Raw genomic sequence first — 12,545 nt, 5'->3', positions numbered from 1 at the left:
GGTCTCGGGCACTCGTGCTTTCACATGCATTGTACATACTCTTCTCTTGTTTTATGAGTAGCTGGTACGTAGATGAAACAACTTACTGGTCCTGATTGGTCGTGGCTTACAGTTTACTCCGTTTTAGATGGCGAAGTCAAAACCAGGCCCAATTATAGCTTGCCTAAAAAAAAATATTGGATGACAACAGGACAAGTCAGATGCACGCAATGCTTTGTATCAAGCCTTAAACAAATCTCTTAAACCTCCATAGCAAATTGTAAACTATTTGCACTATCTTATTCCTTGCAATTCGATCAATCTATCAAGATCCATATTGAATAGGTTTTCGTGCTAAAAACTACAATTTTGTGTGGGGTCCACATGTCATACCCACAACTATTATTTTTCTTTTTTGCCATATTTGGACTTTACATGGTTGCAATCCAAACATCACCATTTTAGACAGATGTTGGCCGTGTGCAAGGTTTGGTCGTGAATAAAATTTTGGCTCGGCTTTCTCTGGGTGTAACCAAACACGCCCATGCTTTTGGTTTGTTCCATGGGTGGCAGCGACTAAAAAAAATGTGTATACGATCTGACCTCTTTCCTGGGCTCTGCTCGCTCGTCTACGCTCCGACCAATTCAGTCAAAATCGAAAAAACGATGTTTCCTTGAAAAAGTCTAAGAAATAGTAGTAGTCAAAAAGTGCACTTTTTCCATATATTTCGATTTATAGGGATCCCTATCTTTATCTCTATCCACATAGTCCACGGAATGATTGCATATATTTTTCTAATTTTACCGCTATATGTTTAAAGGTGTTTAATTTAGTTCATTGGGAACATATATATGATGCATTCTGTTGTACCGCCCTTTAGTGGCAAAGAGCAGTAAAAGATCGCGCCAGTTTACAAGGTAGAAGTAGAACAGAGAACACACGATTGAAGTGTCAGTTTCATATATCAATCGATGATATCATGAATGATCAATAATAAAACAATGGAACATCATCAAAATCGGAGGAAAATTTTCGCGTATCACAAGACAAGCAACGAAATACGTCTAACGACCGGCGAGGATCTGAAACAGAAGGTCGTTCCACACATCGATCGGTCCCGGCAGGCACCAGTGCAGGCAGTCGATGTCGAAGCCCTCGTGCTCGCCGGCGCCGTGGCCGTACCGGTCGGGGTGCCCGTCCGGCCGGCGCAGCATCATCTTGGTCACGTCCATAAGCCTCAGCCGCACGCCGTTCCTCCTCGCGTCCTCCTCCGCCGCCGCGAACTCCTCCACCTGCGCCCTGTAGAACTCGCCCTCCGGCTCCGCAATCTCCACCGGATCCTCGGGGTCCACCGGCTTCGTGGCCGTGCACTCCCCGCCGTCGAACCACCCGCCGTTCTCGTAGTGCGTCGGCGCCACCGTCCGCAGGATCGCCGTCCCCCTGAACCCCTCCATCCCGGCCAGCGCCCGGAGCACGGTCCGGAACGCGGCCCGCTGCGCTTGCTCCGGCTTGATGAGAGCGGTGGCGTTCGCCAGCGCCGCCGCGCCGCAGCCGTGGCACCCGGCGACGCGGCCGCCGCGGTAGTACACGGCGGGGCGCGCGAACCAGTGCGACGCGGACATGACCACGACGTCGTGGTCCCTGGCCGCCGCCGCCCACCGCGGGTCGGGCTCGTCGAGGTGGAGGTCGCTGGGGCCGGCGAACACCTCGCCCTGCCTGTCCGGACCGACCGGCTCCGGCGGGCCCCGCGTCAGGCGCCACCGCACCTGGAACGGCGTCCAGAAGAAGGCCACCGTGAACCCGTGCGCCGGGAACCGCCAGCGCTCGAACCCCCCGGAGCTCGACCTCTCCGGGGAGCCATCCACCTGCGACAGGGTGCACACGAGCGACCGGACGTGGCTGCTGGCCAGCGAGTCGCCGACGAAGAGGATGGACTTGCCGCGGACGAGCCGGAGGAACCGCACGGCGTCGAAGCGGCGGCCCGGCACGCCGTCGCCGCAGCCGGCGCCTTCGGGCCGCCACCGCCACCGCAGGAACTCCAGGCTCGGCCTGCCGTGCTTCATGCAGTTCTGGTAGCCCTCGATGAAGGCGCACGTCGCGTTGGTGTAGTACGGCCGCGCGGCGGGGTCGCGCACCCACTGGCCTCGCGTGAGGTCGCAGGTGGCGCCGGAGCCGGAGAACAGGGAGGAGGAGGAGGAGGTGGGTGACCGTTGGAAGGGGCCGAGGGAAATGACCAAGAACGTGGCGGCGGCCAGGATGAGGAAGGCGGCGAGGGCGGGGACGGACGTGATAATCTTGGGGACGGCATGGCGGGTCCGGCGAGCTCCGGTGAGGAGGAGGCCGCGGAGGGAAGGGATCACCGGGAGTGCCGTCATGGGTGGGCTGCCGACAACACTGGTGTCGCGGCTGTGGATGTGGATCTGTACGTAGTGCACGGGAGCTCAAGTGCATTTGCTAATTGGAGGAAGAATGCTATCCGTGAATATAATTTTGGATGAATGTCAACGTATACGGTAAGCATATAAGGCAGTGTTTGTATACACCCTTCTAAAGATTACGATTTCACTTTTAGGACACTTTTAGGACTTGTGCATCTAAACATGGGTCCTAAAAGTGCTATTAGGAGGGTCATTTTCATTAGGAGGGCCAAGGGGTCCTAACGGATCCTATTTCTCCTAAAAGTGGTCCCCAAGTCCCCCTTTACCCCTATTACCCTCGCATGCATTAATGACGTGAACAGTGCAGGGGTAGTTTAGATGAGTAATTGAAGGGTAAAAATGACATTTTCCCTCTAAAGTCCTAAAGATTAGTAGTCCATCCAAACAGCCATGTACTAAACTTTAGGACTAGCAATTTAAGTAAACTTTAGAAGTTTGTATTCAAACCGGGCTTGAAATGTTTGTTTACCAGTGCATAAGTAGTGGGGAGGGTCCCACTTGACATCAAAAAGTCAACTCAGCAAGACGTGCTCCGTGGTTGACTGATCCATGGAGACGTGGCTCGTGACAATATTCGGGAATGGTATGCTCTATTGATCTTGGCCAGTGCAATGTACGTGAGCTAGTATCATTTATATACAAGAAAATGTACGTGAGCTAGTGTGTATTACTAAACGGAGCAACGCTATCAAGATCCCTTTTTAGTAATAGCGTGACCATGTGTAATAATCCAATACCGTGGGCCGTGGCTAGCATCACCAACACCACCTCAAGCCAATTCACTTGTTACTGATCCCTTTGCGTGGACGCATACAAGTGAAAATCCAATTATTTTAATCTTTTTTATAAAAGAAATATTTAATCTTTGAACAACACTTTAATCGTCTAAGAAGTTGTAGCTTATATTGTCATTCAAATTTGTTATCGTTAGATTTATATTGGAAAACACTTTCTTATGATATCTACTCTCTCCGTTTTAAAATTAAAATGTAGGTCGTTAGATGCATAGCAAAGTCTAGGTCGTTCGATGCATAGTAAAGTCTACGTACCTGTAAAAGCTAAAACGACCTACATCTTGAAATGGAATGGAGATTAAAATAAGATCGATTTTAGAGTGATTGAAAAAAATAAGATCCGTCCATCCCGCAAACAGTGGAAATAAAAGAAGTACCGTGAAGTTCTTAAGGAGAAAGTACCAAGAAATAACAATTTGGTGACACCAAGTATAAAAAATAGTGAGAAATTATTATGATACCCTTTTAATTATGTGTAAATCATTTAAGTATTTAATTCTTTTTTGGTACGCAAATAAAAAAGGGTACATTCAAATTATTGTAACAAAGCTCTTAAAGTATATAAGACATTAACGGTGCGGCAGTAGAGATACGTTTTAGGTCATTACCTAGTGTCACTTTACAGCAAACGGTGTCCACTGCTGGCGACATCGCCACAAGCCCACCACCACCCAACCAAACCAAATAACCAATGCAGCAACGCTGATGCAACTTACCTCCCTCTAGAATCCCTAGAAGCACAAGTACACCGCGCCCTTGGCTAAAACAGAAAGGGGATAGATGCCGGGTGCAGCAACACATGGCCCTGTTCCTCCCTCCCTCGTCCCTCCTCGCGCAGATGGGTACTGTGTTTCCTTGCTTTGCCCCTCGCCACGTTCACGAGGACGGCTGGAAGGTCACCGGCCTGTGCCCTGTGATAGCTGCCATTACGGGATTGCCCCCTCACAGCTTCACTTTCCTTTCGTCATCACAAGACGCATGCACGTCGCAACTAGAAACTTCTGAAACGACGAGCAGTTTGAGCCACACCCTCTAAAATACAAGCAGCAAAAGGACCTCACTATTGAGAAGGTGTGATTCATACTGTGCAGGTCAATTCTGGCAACCAAAATTAGAACATGGAATGCAGTTATGAACTACTGAATACGAGCTAAATTCCTAAGATGTAACTATATGCATCATTCTTCATTCATGTGAGTTATAGAAAAGGTTACCAATGCTCTGTTTTGTGATTCTATCACTATATTTCATGTTATTGAGAAAAGGTTTATGTGATCTTTTCAACAAGAAAGCAAGACAAGGATATTACTGTATTTACACATTCTGCATTTCGATCTCAAGAAATGTACTGGTTCAATCGAGATGAGTAAAGTCATTTTGGAGCAAGCTATAAAGGGCATGAGGACCTCAGGATGAACTGTAGGCTATAGCTCTAAATAACTAGCGAGTAGATAGGAAAATCAAACATCTTGATTACCTACCTAAACAATTTCACTTGCTTGTTTCCCTGTTCACTGGGACATCCTGCAGCAAGTGTGGTCCTAGATAGATCTGCAGTTAGATCACAATCGGCCAATGAAATGATCATATGCCAAATTAAAAACAAGCAATAAGGGGATAAAAAAACAAACATGTTCTTGATATGGAGATCTACTGGAACATATCATGGAAAAATATTAAAACACGTACTCCCTCCGTTCCAAATTGTAGGTCGTTTTGACTTTTCTAGATACATAGTTTTTCTAGATACATAGTTTTTGCTATGCACTTAGATATAGTATATGTCTAGATGTATAATAATATCTATAAACCTAGAAAAGTCAAAACAACCTACAATTTGAAACGGAACGAGTAGCTTTTTAAAGCCAATACACTCTACCAGACCAGATATGCTCAGAATATACTATCACTTGATGCTCCCTCTCCTGCCCCTAACAAACAAGCAACCAGCCAGCTGATTCAACTTGCACATTCAGGATGGGCTAGAAACAGAGTACATATCAGCACCAAACAATCTCTAGCAACACGGCAAACGATATAGCTGCTACCAAATACTGTCAGCACTGAACAACCACCAACATAACTGCATAACTGTTTTCTTTCAACGACCATCCAATCTTATACTAGCTGAAACTATATGCCGCATTCAGATGACAAGTACCTCTAGCTAAAAGGGTGACATTAGCAAACAGTAAATAAGAAAACAAAGGAAACCAACCAATATATGCAGTACTGCATTTCTTTCATCTCTCCACTAATTAGCATTAACATTATCCACTCATCAGGTTTCTTTTTTCGGGGGGCTTTATCCCTAAACTAAAGTATTTTCATTCCCAAACAGCAAAAAAAATCTGCATAATATCTAGGATTTTATTTTCATAGCTACTATATGGCAATATATAGTGAAATAAGCACATATATGTAACAATGCAATATCTCTGCTCAGTAAGATATATACCCTACAGATGATTCCTTTCACCTGGTCTGGAAAAGCTATATAAAGAATTTGCATAATTTATCCGTGTCTTACATGAAAGTTAAATCATTCATCAAACTGATTGAAAATCTCTACACTTCACATAAACCAAGCTCTATTGTAGATCAATCCTTTTATGAACTTCACGTAAGCACAGCTAGGAGGATAGCAGGTTACCAATGGTGATGCATCCGTATAATTACAATTTGCAAGCTATCATCTTCCTCCCACACAATCAAGAAGTGCATAGGTATAGTCCAATCTAATCTGAGCACAACCTAAGCAAGAATATCATAAACTAATCTAAGATCTGTGGATGCATATATGAACATAAACCTGCTGGTTTGCTGGCCCGCGGCTTCTGCCCCTGTGGCCTCCCTTCCCCGGGAAAGGTCTGGGATCCCTGAGGAGTTTGAGACTTCTAAATGAGGCCTTAGGGAGCAAGTGCCAACCTCTCACATGAAGCCTGCACTTTCATTTTCAAACAAAGGCAACGCTACATTGTCTTTTCAAGTCGAGCCAAGACCTGATTTTGACCCATGAGGAGAAAATAATCACAATCCGAGTGGCTTCCACATCAGACCATGACCCCACTGTTCAAATGATCGCTTGAAACCGGCGAAGGAAAATGGAAATCTGAGATCAATTTGGGATGGAAGCATCCAGTAAGCTTCCTGCGCAAGAATCAAAACTCCCTTGCCCTGCAAATTCCCAGTCCCTGGTGAAAACCTGCAGCATGTGGCCAGTGCATGGCCTGTCAGATGCAAACAGTTGTGTATAACACACAAACAATGGAGGTGTAGAGTGCAGAATTGTATTAGGGACAAAGCATAACTTGACAAGCATCGAAAATTATGCTGCCTGACATTGCCAATGATTCAGAACAGTAGATAAGTTCAGGGATGTGACATCGCCATCTACCAATCAGCACACTGACCACATTGGCCAATTAGCACACTGAACAGACCAGCCAATCGGCACACTGACCTATTAAGTATTAACAAGCTGAACAAAACTCCAATACTAAAATCATTCATGCTATTAACCGTCCGGCCAGAAGCTAGGAACTGCCAAACTAGAGCCCTGACCATTCTGGCTCCTAAATCGTTGGAGCAGATTCAGCTCAAACCAAATGCAACATTACTAAGCAAAGTTCAGATTCAGCTCAAACCAAACCAAATGCAGATTGAGGTTCAGATTCAGCTCAAACCAAACCAAATGCAGATTCAAGTTCAGCTCAATATTACTAGGCAAAGTAATCCTCAATTGAAGCTGTAAACTATTCCAACTACTCCAGGAGCTGATTACAGAGAATGAGATATTTGCATTTATATACCTAGGCACTTGCTTGATTGCTCCCAAACTGGTGCTGCACTGCTGCTGGCCTACCGCTGTATTGCACCGTGCTGTACGACGCGAGGGGATCCATGCTTCAGGCAGCGGTAAGGGGGGCTCAAGATCCCACCACCTGCTGGAACCGGCCCTGATCATATATGGTGTACCGAAACCAACTGAAAACTAAGTTCCTGGTCCACCAGACGAACACAACACACTCAAATTTTTTAAAGATCCCTCAATTTATGAAACAGTGCTTACTATGCAAACAAAAGTAAAATAAAAAACTTTTTGTTAATCATTCAATAATCTCTATGAGAACTCAAGAGAGGATCTGTGTGCAGTTCAATTTTATATCTAGTGTAGTAACACTTGTTTTCAGCTAACTTCTTAGCAACTTACTCCAAAAATTGTAAATCTACCCTTGAGAAGGCTGCAGTACAACCCAAGATTTTCATGCTGAAGGCCACAAAGTTATATAAGACATCCGGTAGTAGTCTTGGCACTGAAAATTTTGATGCAATTATTTTACACAAACAAATAAAGTTGATTATTCCTGTCATAACTGCAAATAGAAAGTTAAAGACCAGATGAAACTACAACTCAAAGATGCAAGGAACTTCTTTTCCATTTCATCAATATACAACCGGCCATAAATGGATAATCATAACGCTTTGTAACCATATAAAAGTTGAAAATCTGAATGTGCCAATGTTGAACAACATATTTAGTAAACCTGGCTTGGATGGAATTAAAATCTACGTAATTTCCAACAAGGAAATATCAAATGATGGAAATGTACGGCCATGATAAACTGCAACTGCATGAATAGTGCAAATCCTAATCTAAGACTTGACCTTCTCGTTAATGGAATGCTTGTTATGCTAAGTGACACTCTTATCACCCTTCAGTTGGTTCTTTTTCATGGCTATTGAGCACTGGTCGGGCCTTCTACCATTTGCATTCATCTCTGCTTGTGCCTTCCTCCGCCTCATGCGGTTCTCCTGCCTCAAACTCCTTAGAGCCTGTGCCCTCCTCTCAATCTCCAGTGCTTCTGAGAAGTTCCACACCCTGACAACACCATCCTCGCCTGCACATACAATCCTATCTGCACCAATGGCAATGGAGAAGAGATCACATCTAAAGCCATGAAGCATCCTCTGTGGAGGCTCTATGGTGCTCACATCAAAGCTCTTAACACTGAAAGGGCCCTTTGATGACTTTTTTGGGGTCAGAAGCTTCCTCGAATCAATCAATGCAATCCTACCATCACTCGAGGCTGAGACAAGCCATGGATACTCAAAAGCAAGAGAATGAACTGGGCCTGAATGTGGCACCCAAGTAGCAAGTGGTTTACTATCCTCATCATCAGAGACATCAGAAATATTAAACAAGCGAATAGCTCCATCCTCTCCACCAGTAAATAGCACATCCATCAAGTGTGTCCGAGCCAAAGAATACGCGTTTCCAACATGTGCATTGGAAATTAAGCTTGTCAACTCACTGTTCCTGATATCCCATACATATACATCTCTACCAGCTGTACTAGCAATGGTATTTCCATGTGGAGCAAGATCCCAGACCCAGTCTGCATGCATGAGCTTTTGCAGACACTCCATGCGAGTCCTGTCCCAAACACGAACAGTCATGTCCCAAGAACCACTGTAAATCCTCAATGAATCTAAGGCAAGACAAGTCAGAGGACCTTCATGTCCCCAGAGGCGAAACTCTGAATTCTGGTCAGTACCATTTCCAGAGATGTGAAAAAGGTGATCATTCCCTTCAACAGCCCTCCAACACTGAATGTAGGCATTGGTTCCTCCAGTCACTAAAAGCCTAGTGTCAGCTGCAATCGCCCTGATGGTGCCACCAAGTGGGCGGGATGTATCAATCAAGAGCCCTTCCTCCATGTTCCACATCCTAACCACAGAATCACGACCGCCACTGAAAATCAGATTTGCCGATGCCAGAAGGAACACAGCACGTACATCCTCATTGTGGCCACGAAAAACATCCACATTGAATTTCCCCATGAATGATTTACTTCGAAACTCCCGCTCCACAAAAAATGTTTTCCAGGACTTCCCGTCTAGGGGACCACCTGGAACCAAAGGCCCATTTAGGGTGGCAGGAAGATTTGGAAGCCCCCATCTTTCACAGTACAACTTCTTCCATCCGTGATGATCTGTGGCTAAAGTATGCAGAAGGGTGGAGACACAAGATACAATTCCAAGCTCCTTTGCATCGAGGCGTGCAAGGACCTCACAGACCAATGCAGCTGGCAAATCGGTGAAGCACCTGAGACCACAGGTCGAGGCAGTTGCTTCACCCCGCACTTCATCATCTTTCTTTGGATTAGAGTCTCTTGGAATTGATTCATAACTGGACTTCTGGTTCCCTAATTTGCTGCGGCTCTTCCAACCTTTAGCCTTCCAGTAGTGAGATAAGGGATTTGCCTGGATGAGTGTACCCTCAGGGCAAATGCTGGAGCAATTATCAGGCGAAGAAACTCCTCTTCCCTTGTTGCAGTCAAAGGCCATAAAATTGTGAAATCCAACTTCGAGATGAATCTCCAAAGAGCAATCCCCTCAATCCAGGAGAATCAGAACACAGACAGCTGAAAAAGAAAAGGAGAGATCAATGCTCAAATCCAGTATAGGACATGGGTGCACATGTACACCCGATAAATTTTTGCAAAAAAAATAAAAGCTAGCAGATAAATACATAGTCAGATCTATAAACTGCCACTCGATACCCTTGTCCATTGCCCAAATCCACACGTGCTTAATCCCCGTGCAGCCATTAGAAGACGGGTAGGGTATGGATATATACCCGTTTGATAAGAGGGTAGGGTAGGGTAATCCCTGTACACACCAGTAGCATGCCGCCAGTAGCGGCGACTCCAGCAAGGCTCCCCATCAACATAGCACTCGCATCTGCCGCAACCGCCATTGCCCTTACTTTCCCCGAACCTCGCCGACCCCCACCCTGCTCATAGCTGCAGCGATCTCGCCAATGGAAGCATCGCAACATCTCCAGGTGAGATTTAGCAGCAGGAAACACCAGGTACAGAGGATTGGAAGAAACCATCGGTGATGAGAGGTATGGCAAGGGCCTAGCACATGGGTTACTAAGCAGACAAATCCCACAAATTCGCTTTTCCTATTGCTAGCTGCTCCTGCGCGATTCTTTCTTTTTGTTTTTGTTGCGACGAATTGATTCAGCATTCCTTAATTGGATTGCTTCTGAGAGCGTGGATACGTGAGGAACAAGAAATATTTTCCCTGCGTTCGATCTATGGGTGTTTGCCAATTAATTGATCACGATTTGTTTGCCTATTCTTGATTAATTGCCTGTGAAAGCTGGAACATAAGTAATGGGCACATGGATATGGGCAAATCTGGGGAGGGTGCTGAAGGGGCAATCGATGAATTGATTTTGTGGTGGGCAAGCACGGGCGTGGCCAAACCCTCCCCAGCGACAGGCATTCAGATCCGAACACAAATTGCATGTATTAGGGTTTTGAACTTTGGGGTGTTTGATTTCGCACGGCAGGAAGGGAAGGGAAGGGAATGAGTGGGCGTACCTGCCGGTTGCTGGTCATCGGCGAAGCGCCCGACGAAGACTTGGCCAAGGGCGTCGAAGCTCGCCCTGTCGTCGTCGCCGTCGCCGCTAGGAAAGAAACAGAGAGGCGAAGGCGTGGAGCGGACAGGAAGAGGAGGCAACGCGAGGCGCTCAGCCCTTTTTAGGCTTAGTTTGGCAGCAGGAGCAACTAACCCAGGGAAGAAAGCCCCTACCGGGAATTTCCGGGGAAGATAACCCTGCGGGGGAAAATGCTCCTCTACTATTTCGAAGCCCCGCTGGTATTTACTTGGCACACGGAGAATCTAGTGTTAGACGTTATACTAGTCCATACAGGTTTAATGTATATATTATCAAGATATTATCCAAAATAGCAGAATATTACTCCATGGTCCCCGGAGGTAATAGGCACGTGCTATTACATATAAATATAAGCTTAATCCTTCTCGACCAGTACCAACATACTTAAAATGAGAAGACGGCTAAAATGATTCACACCATACGACTCCTATGTTACACAACATGTTCAAAATTTTTCAGAACTGTTATCGTGGCACGATACAACGCACTTCAGCATATAAAAAACACATGTGCAAGCATCAAGAGCCAGTAAATTGGCATGTCAATTCAGCACAAATCGTTTCATTTTTCTCAAATCATGTATTGCTTCCACCAAGGACTCTGCAGGTAAACAAAAAAGAGTCAAAATTGTGAAATAATTCAGCCATATCAGCAGTAGAAGGTGGCAAATTGGTAGCACACAAAGCAAAAGTGTAAATATCTAGCACAAGTTTGCAAAGACCAGAGAGACAACGCTGCTGCAGTGTGTAAATATCTAGCACAAGTTTGCAAAGACCAGAGAGACAACGTCGTTGCAGTTTCCTACTAGACAAGACAAGATCAAAATATGACTTCAGCTTCGACTTAAAAATAAAACCAGATTAGCTTAGCTCATAATAATTTTGTTACGACAATGCAAATAAAATCTTGCAGCAAATGTACTTATCCAGCACAACAATCTATCAAAAAAGACAGTCAAGAAAATCTATCACGAGATCTTGTAGATTGTCAGGAAGCAGCCAGGGCATGACATTTCTTATATGCATTGTGCCTGTCCAATCTGTCCAGATTAAAAATGTCACAAGTAACTAGAAATCTGCATGCACAGTCACTTATATATTCGAGTTTTGGTCTTTTAGATACTCATTATTTAGTGATCTTGACAATCCACATGATACTAGTATCATGTAGTGCTCACACTAAGGGCACTGCAGTTAACAAAAGAATAAAAATTTTAAAATAATTCAGTCATGTCAGCAGCAGAAGATTCACACAAAGCAAGAGTGTAATATCTAGCACAAGTTGATTAATAGTAACTTGTTGTACCAACCAATAATCAATGGAACAAATCAAGGATTAGCAAATAAGTTGGTTTATGATAAGTTCAGAAAAAATGAACTATCATTTTAGCAAACGTGGAGCAAACTATAGCAAAACTGACATGATGAAAAAGCTATGATACTTAGCACGAAAGAAACAACACAAAAGCTACCTTTGGGATCTTGGCGACTGACTCTCGAATCATGCAGTGCTTCCCATAAGGGCTCTGCAATTAATAAAAAAATGAAATAATTTAGCCATGTCAGCAGCAGAAGGTTCATACAAAGCAAAATTTTACATGGTTAGACATGATCAGATAAGTAAATTTTTCATGAACCATACACTGAGCATATTCAAAGAAATGTACCTGATTTTTTGTTTCAACCACAGTAATCGAACATTAGGATTCTTAGTTGTAATGAATGTCTTTCTGAGTGTCTCAGATTCAAAAATATCCAAAGTATATGACTTCTCCTTATCGGTTAATTCAACCATAGCATCCACTTGATCAACACATTTCTCAACTGAAAATTCTTCCGCTTGCCTTTTTTTTTTCTTCA

At 44.6% G+C, this 12,545-nt stretch overlaps 2 protein-coding genes across 2 annotated transcripts; both read right to left on the bottom strand.

Moving 5' to 3' along the window:
* Positions 1–904: 904 nt before the first annotated feature.
* On the bottom strand, positions 905–2,490 carry LOC117853437 (protein trichome birefringence-like 19). Its single transcript, XM_034735800.2, has one exon. The coding sequence runs from the start codon at positions 2,353–2,355 to the stop codon at positions 1,045–1,047; it is 1,311 nt and encodes a 436-aa protein (XP_034591691.1). The 5' UTR covers positions 2,356–2,490; the 3' UTR covers positions 905–1,044.
* A 5,143-nt stretch (positions 2,491–7,633) lies between these two features.
* LOC117852868 (F-box/WD-40 repeat-containing protein At5g21040) lies at positions 7,634–10,790 on the bottom strand. The gene is made up of 2 exons (XM_034735154.2): positions 10,610–10,790; positions 7,634–9,640 (listed from the first exon to the last, which is right to left on the bottom strand). Exon 2 carries the CDS (start codon positions 9,561–9,563, stop codon positions 7,908–7,910), a length of 1,656 nt encoding a protein of 551 aa, XP_034591045.1. The 5' UTR covers positions 9,564–9,640; positions 10,610–10,790; the 3' UTR covers positions 7,634–7,907.
* Positions 10,791–12,545: the final 1,755 nt, after the last annotated feature.

This window comes from Setaria viridis, chromosome 4 (genome assembly GCF_005286985.2).
Source record: "Setaria viridis chromosome 4, Setaria_viridis_v4.0, whole genome shotgun sequence".
Classification (NCBI taxonomy): Eukaryota; Viridiplantae; Streptophyta; class Magnoliopsida; order Poales; family Poaceae; genus Setaria; species Setaria viridis.
This window is presented reverse-complemented; position numbering and strand designations above follow the sequence as displayed.

Excerpts from the sequence above, each read along its gene's own strand:
- LOC117853437 (XM_034735800.2), bottom strand. The coding sequence starts at position 2,355 with ATGACGGCACTCCCGGTGATCCCTTCCCTCCGCGGCCTCCTCCTCACC.
- LOC117852868 (XM_034735154.2), bottom strand. The coding sequence starts at position 9,563 with ATGGCCTTTGACTGCAACAAGGGAAGAGGAGTTTCTTCGCCTGATAAT.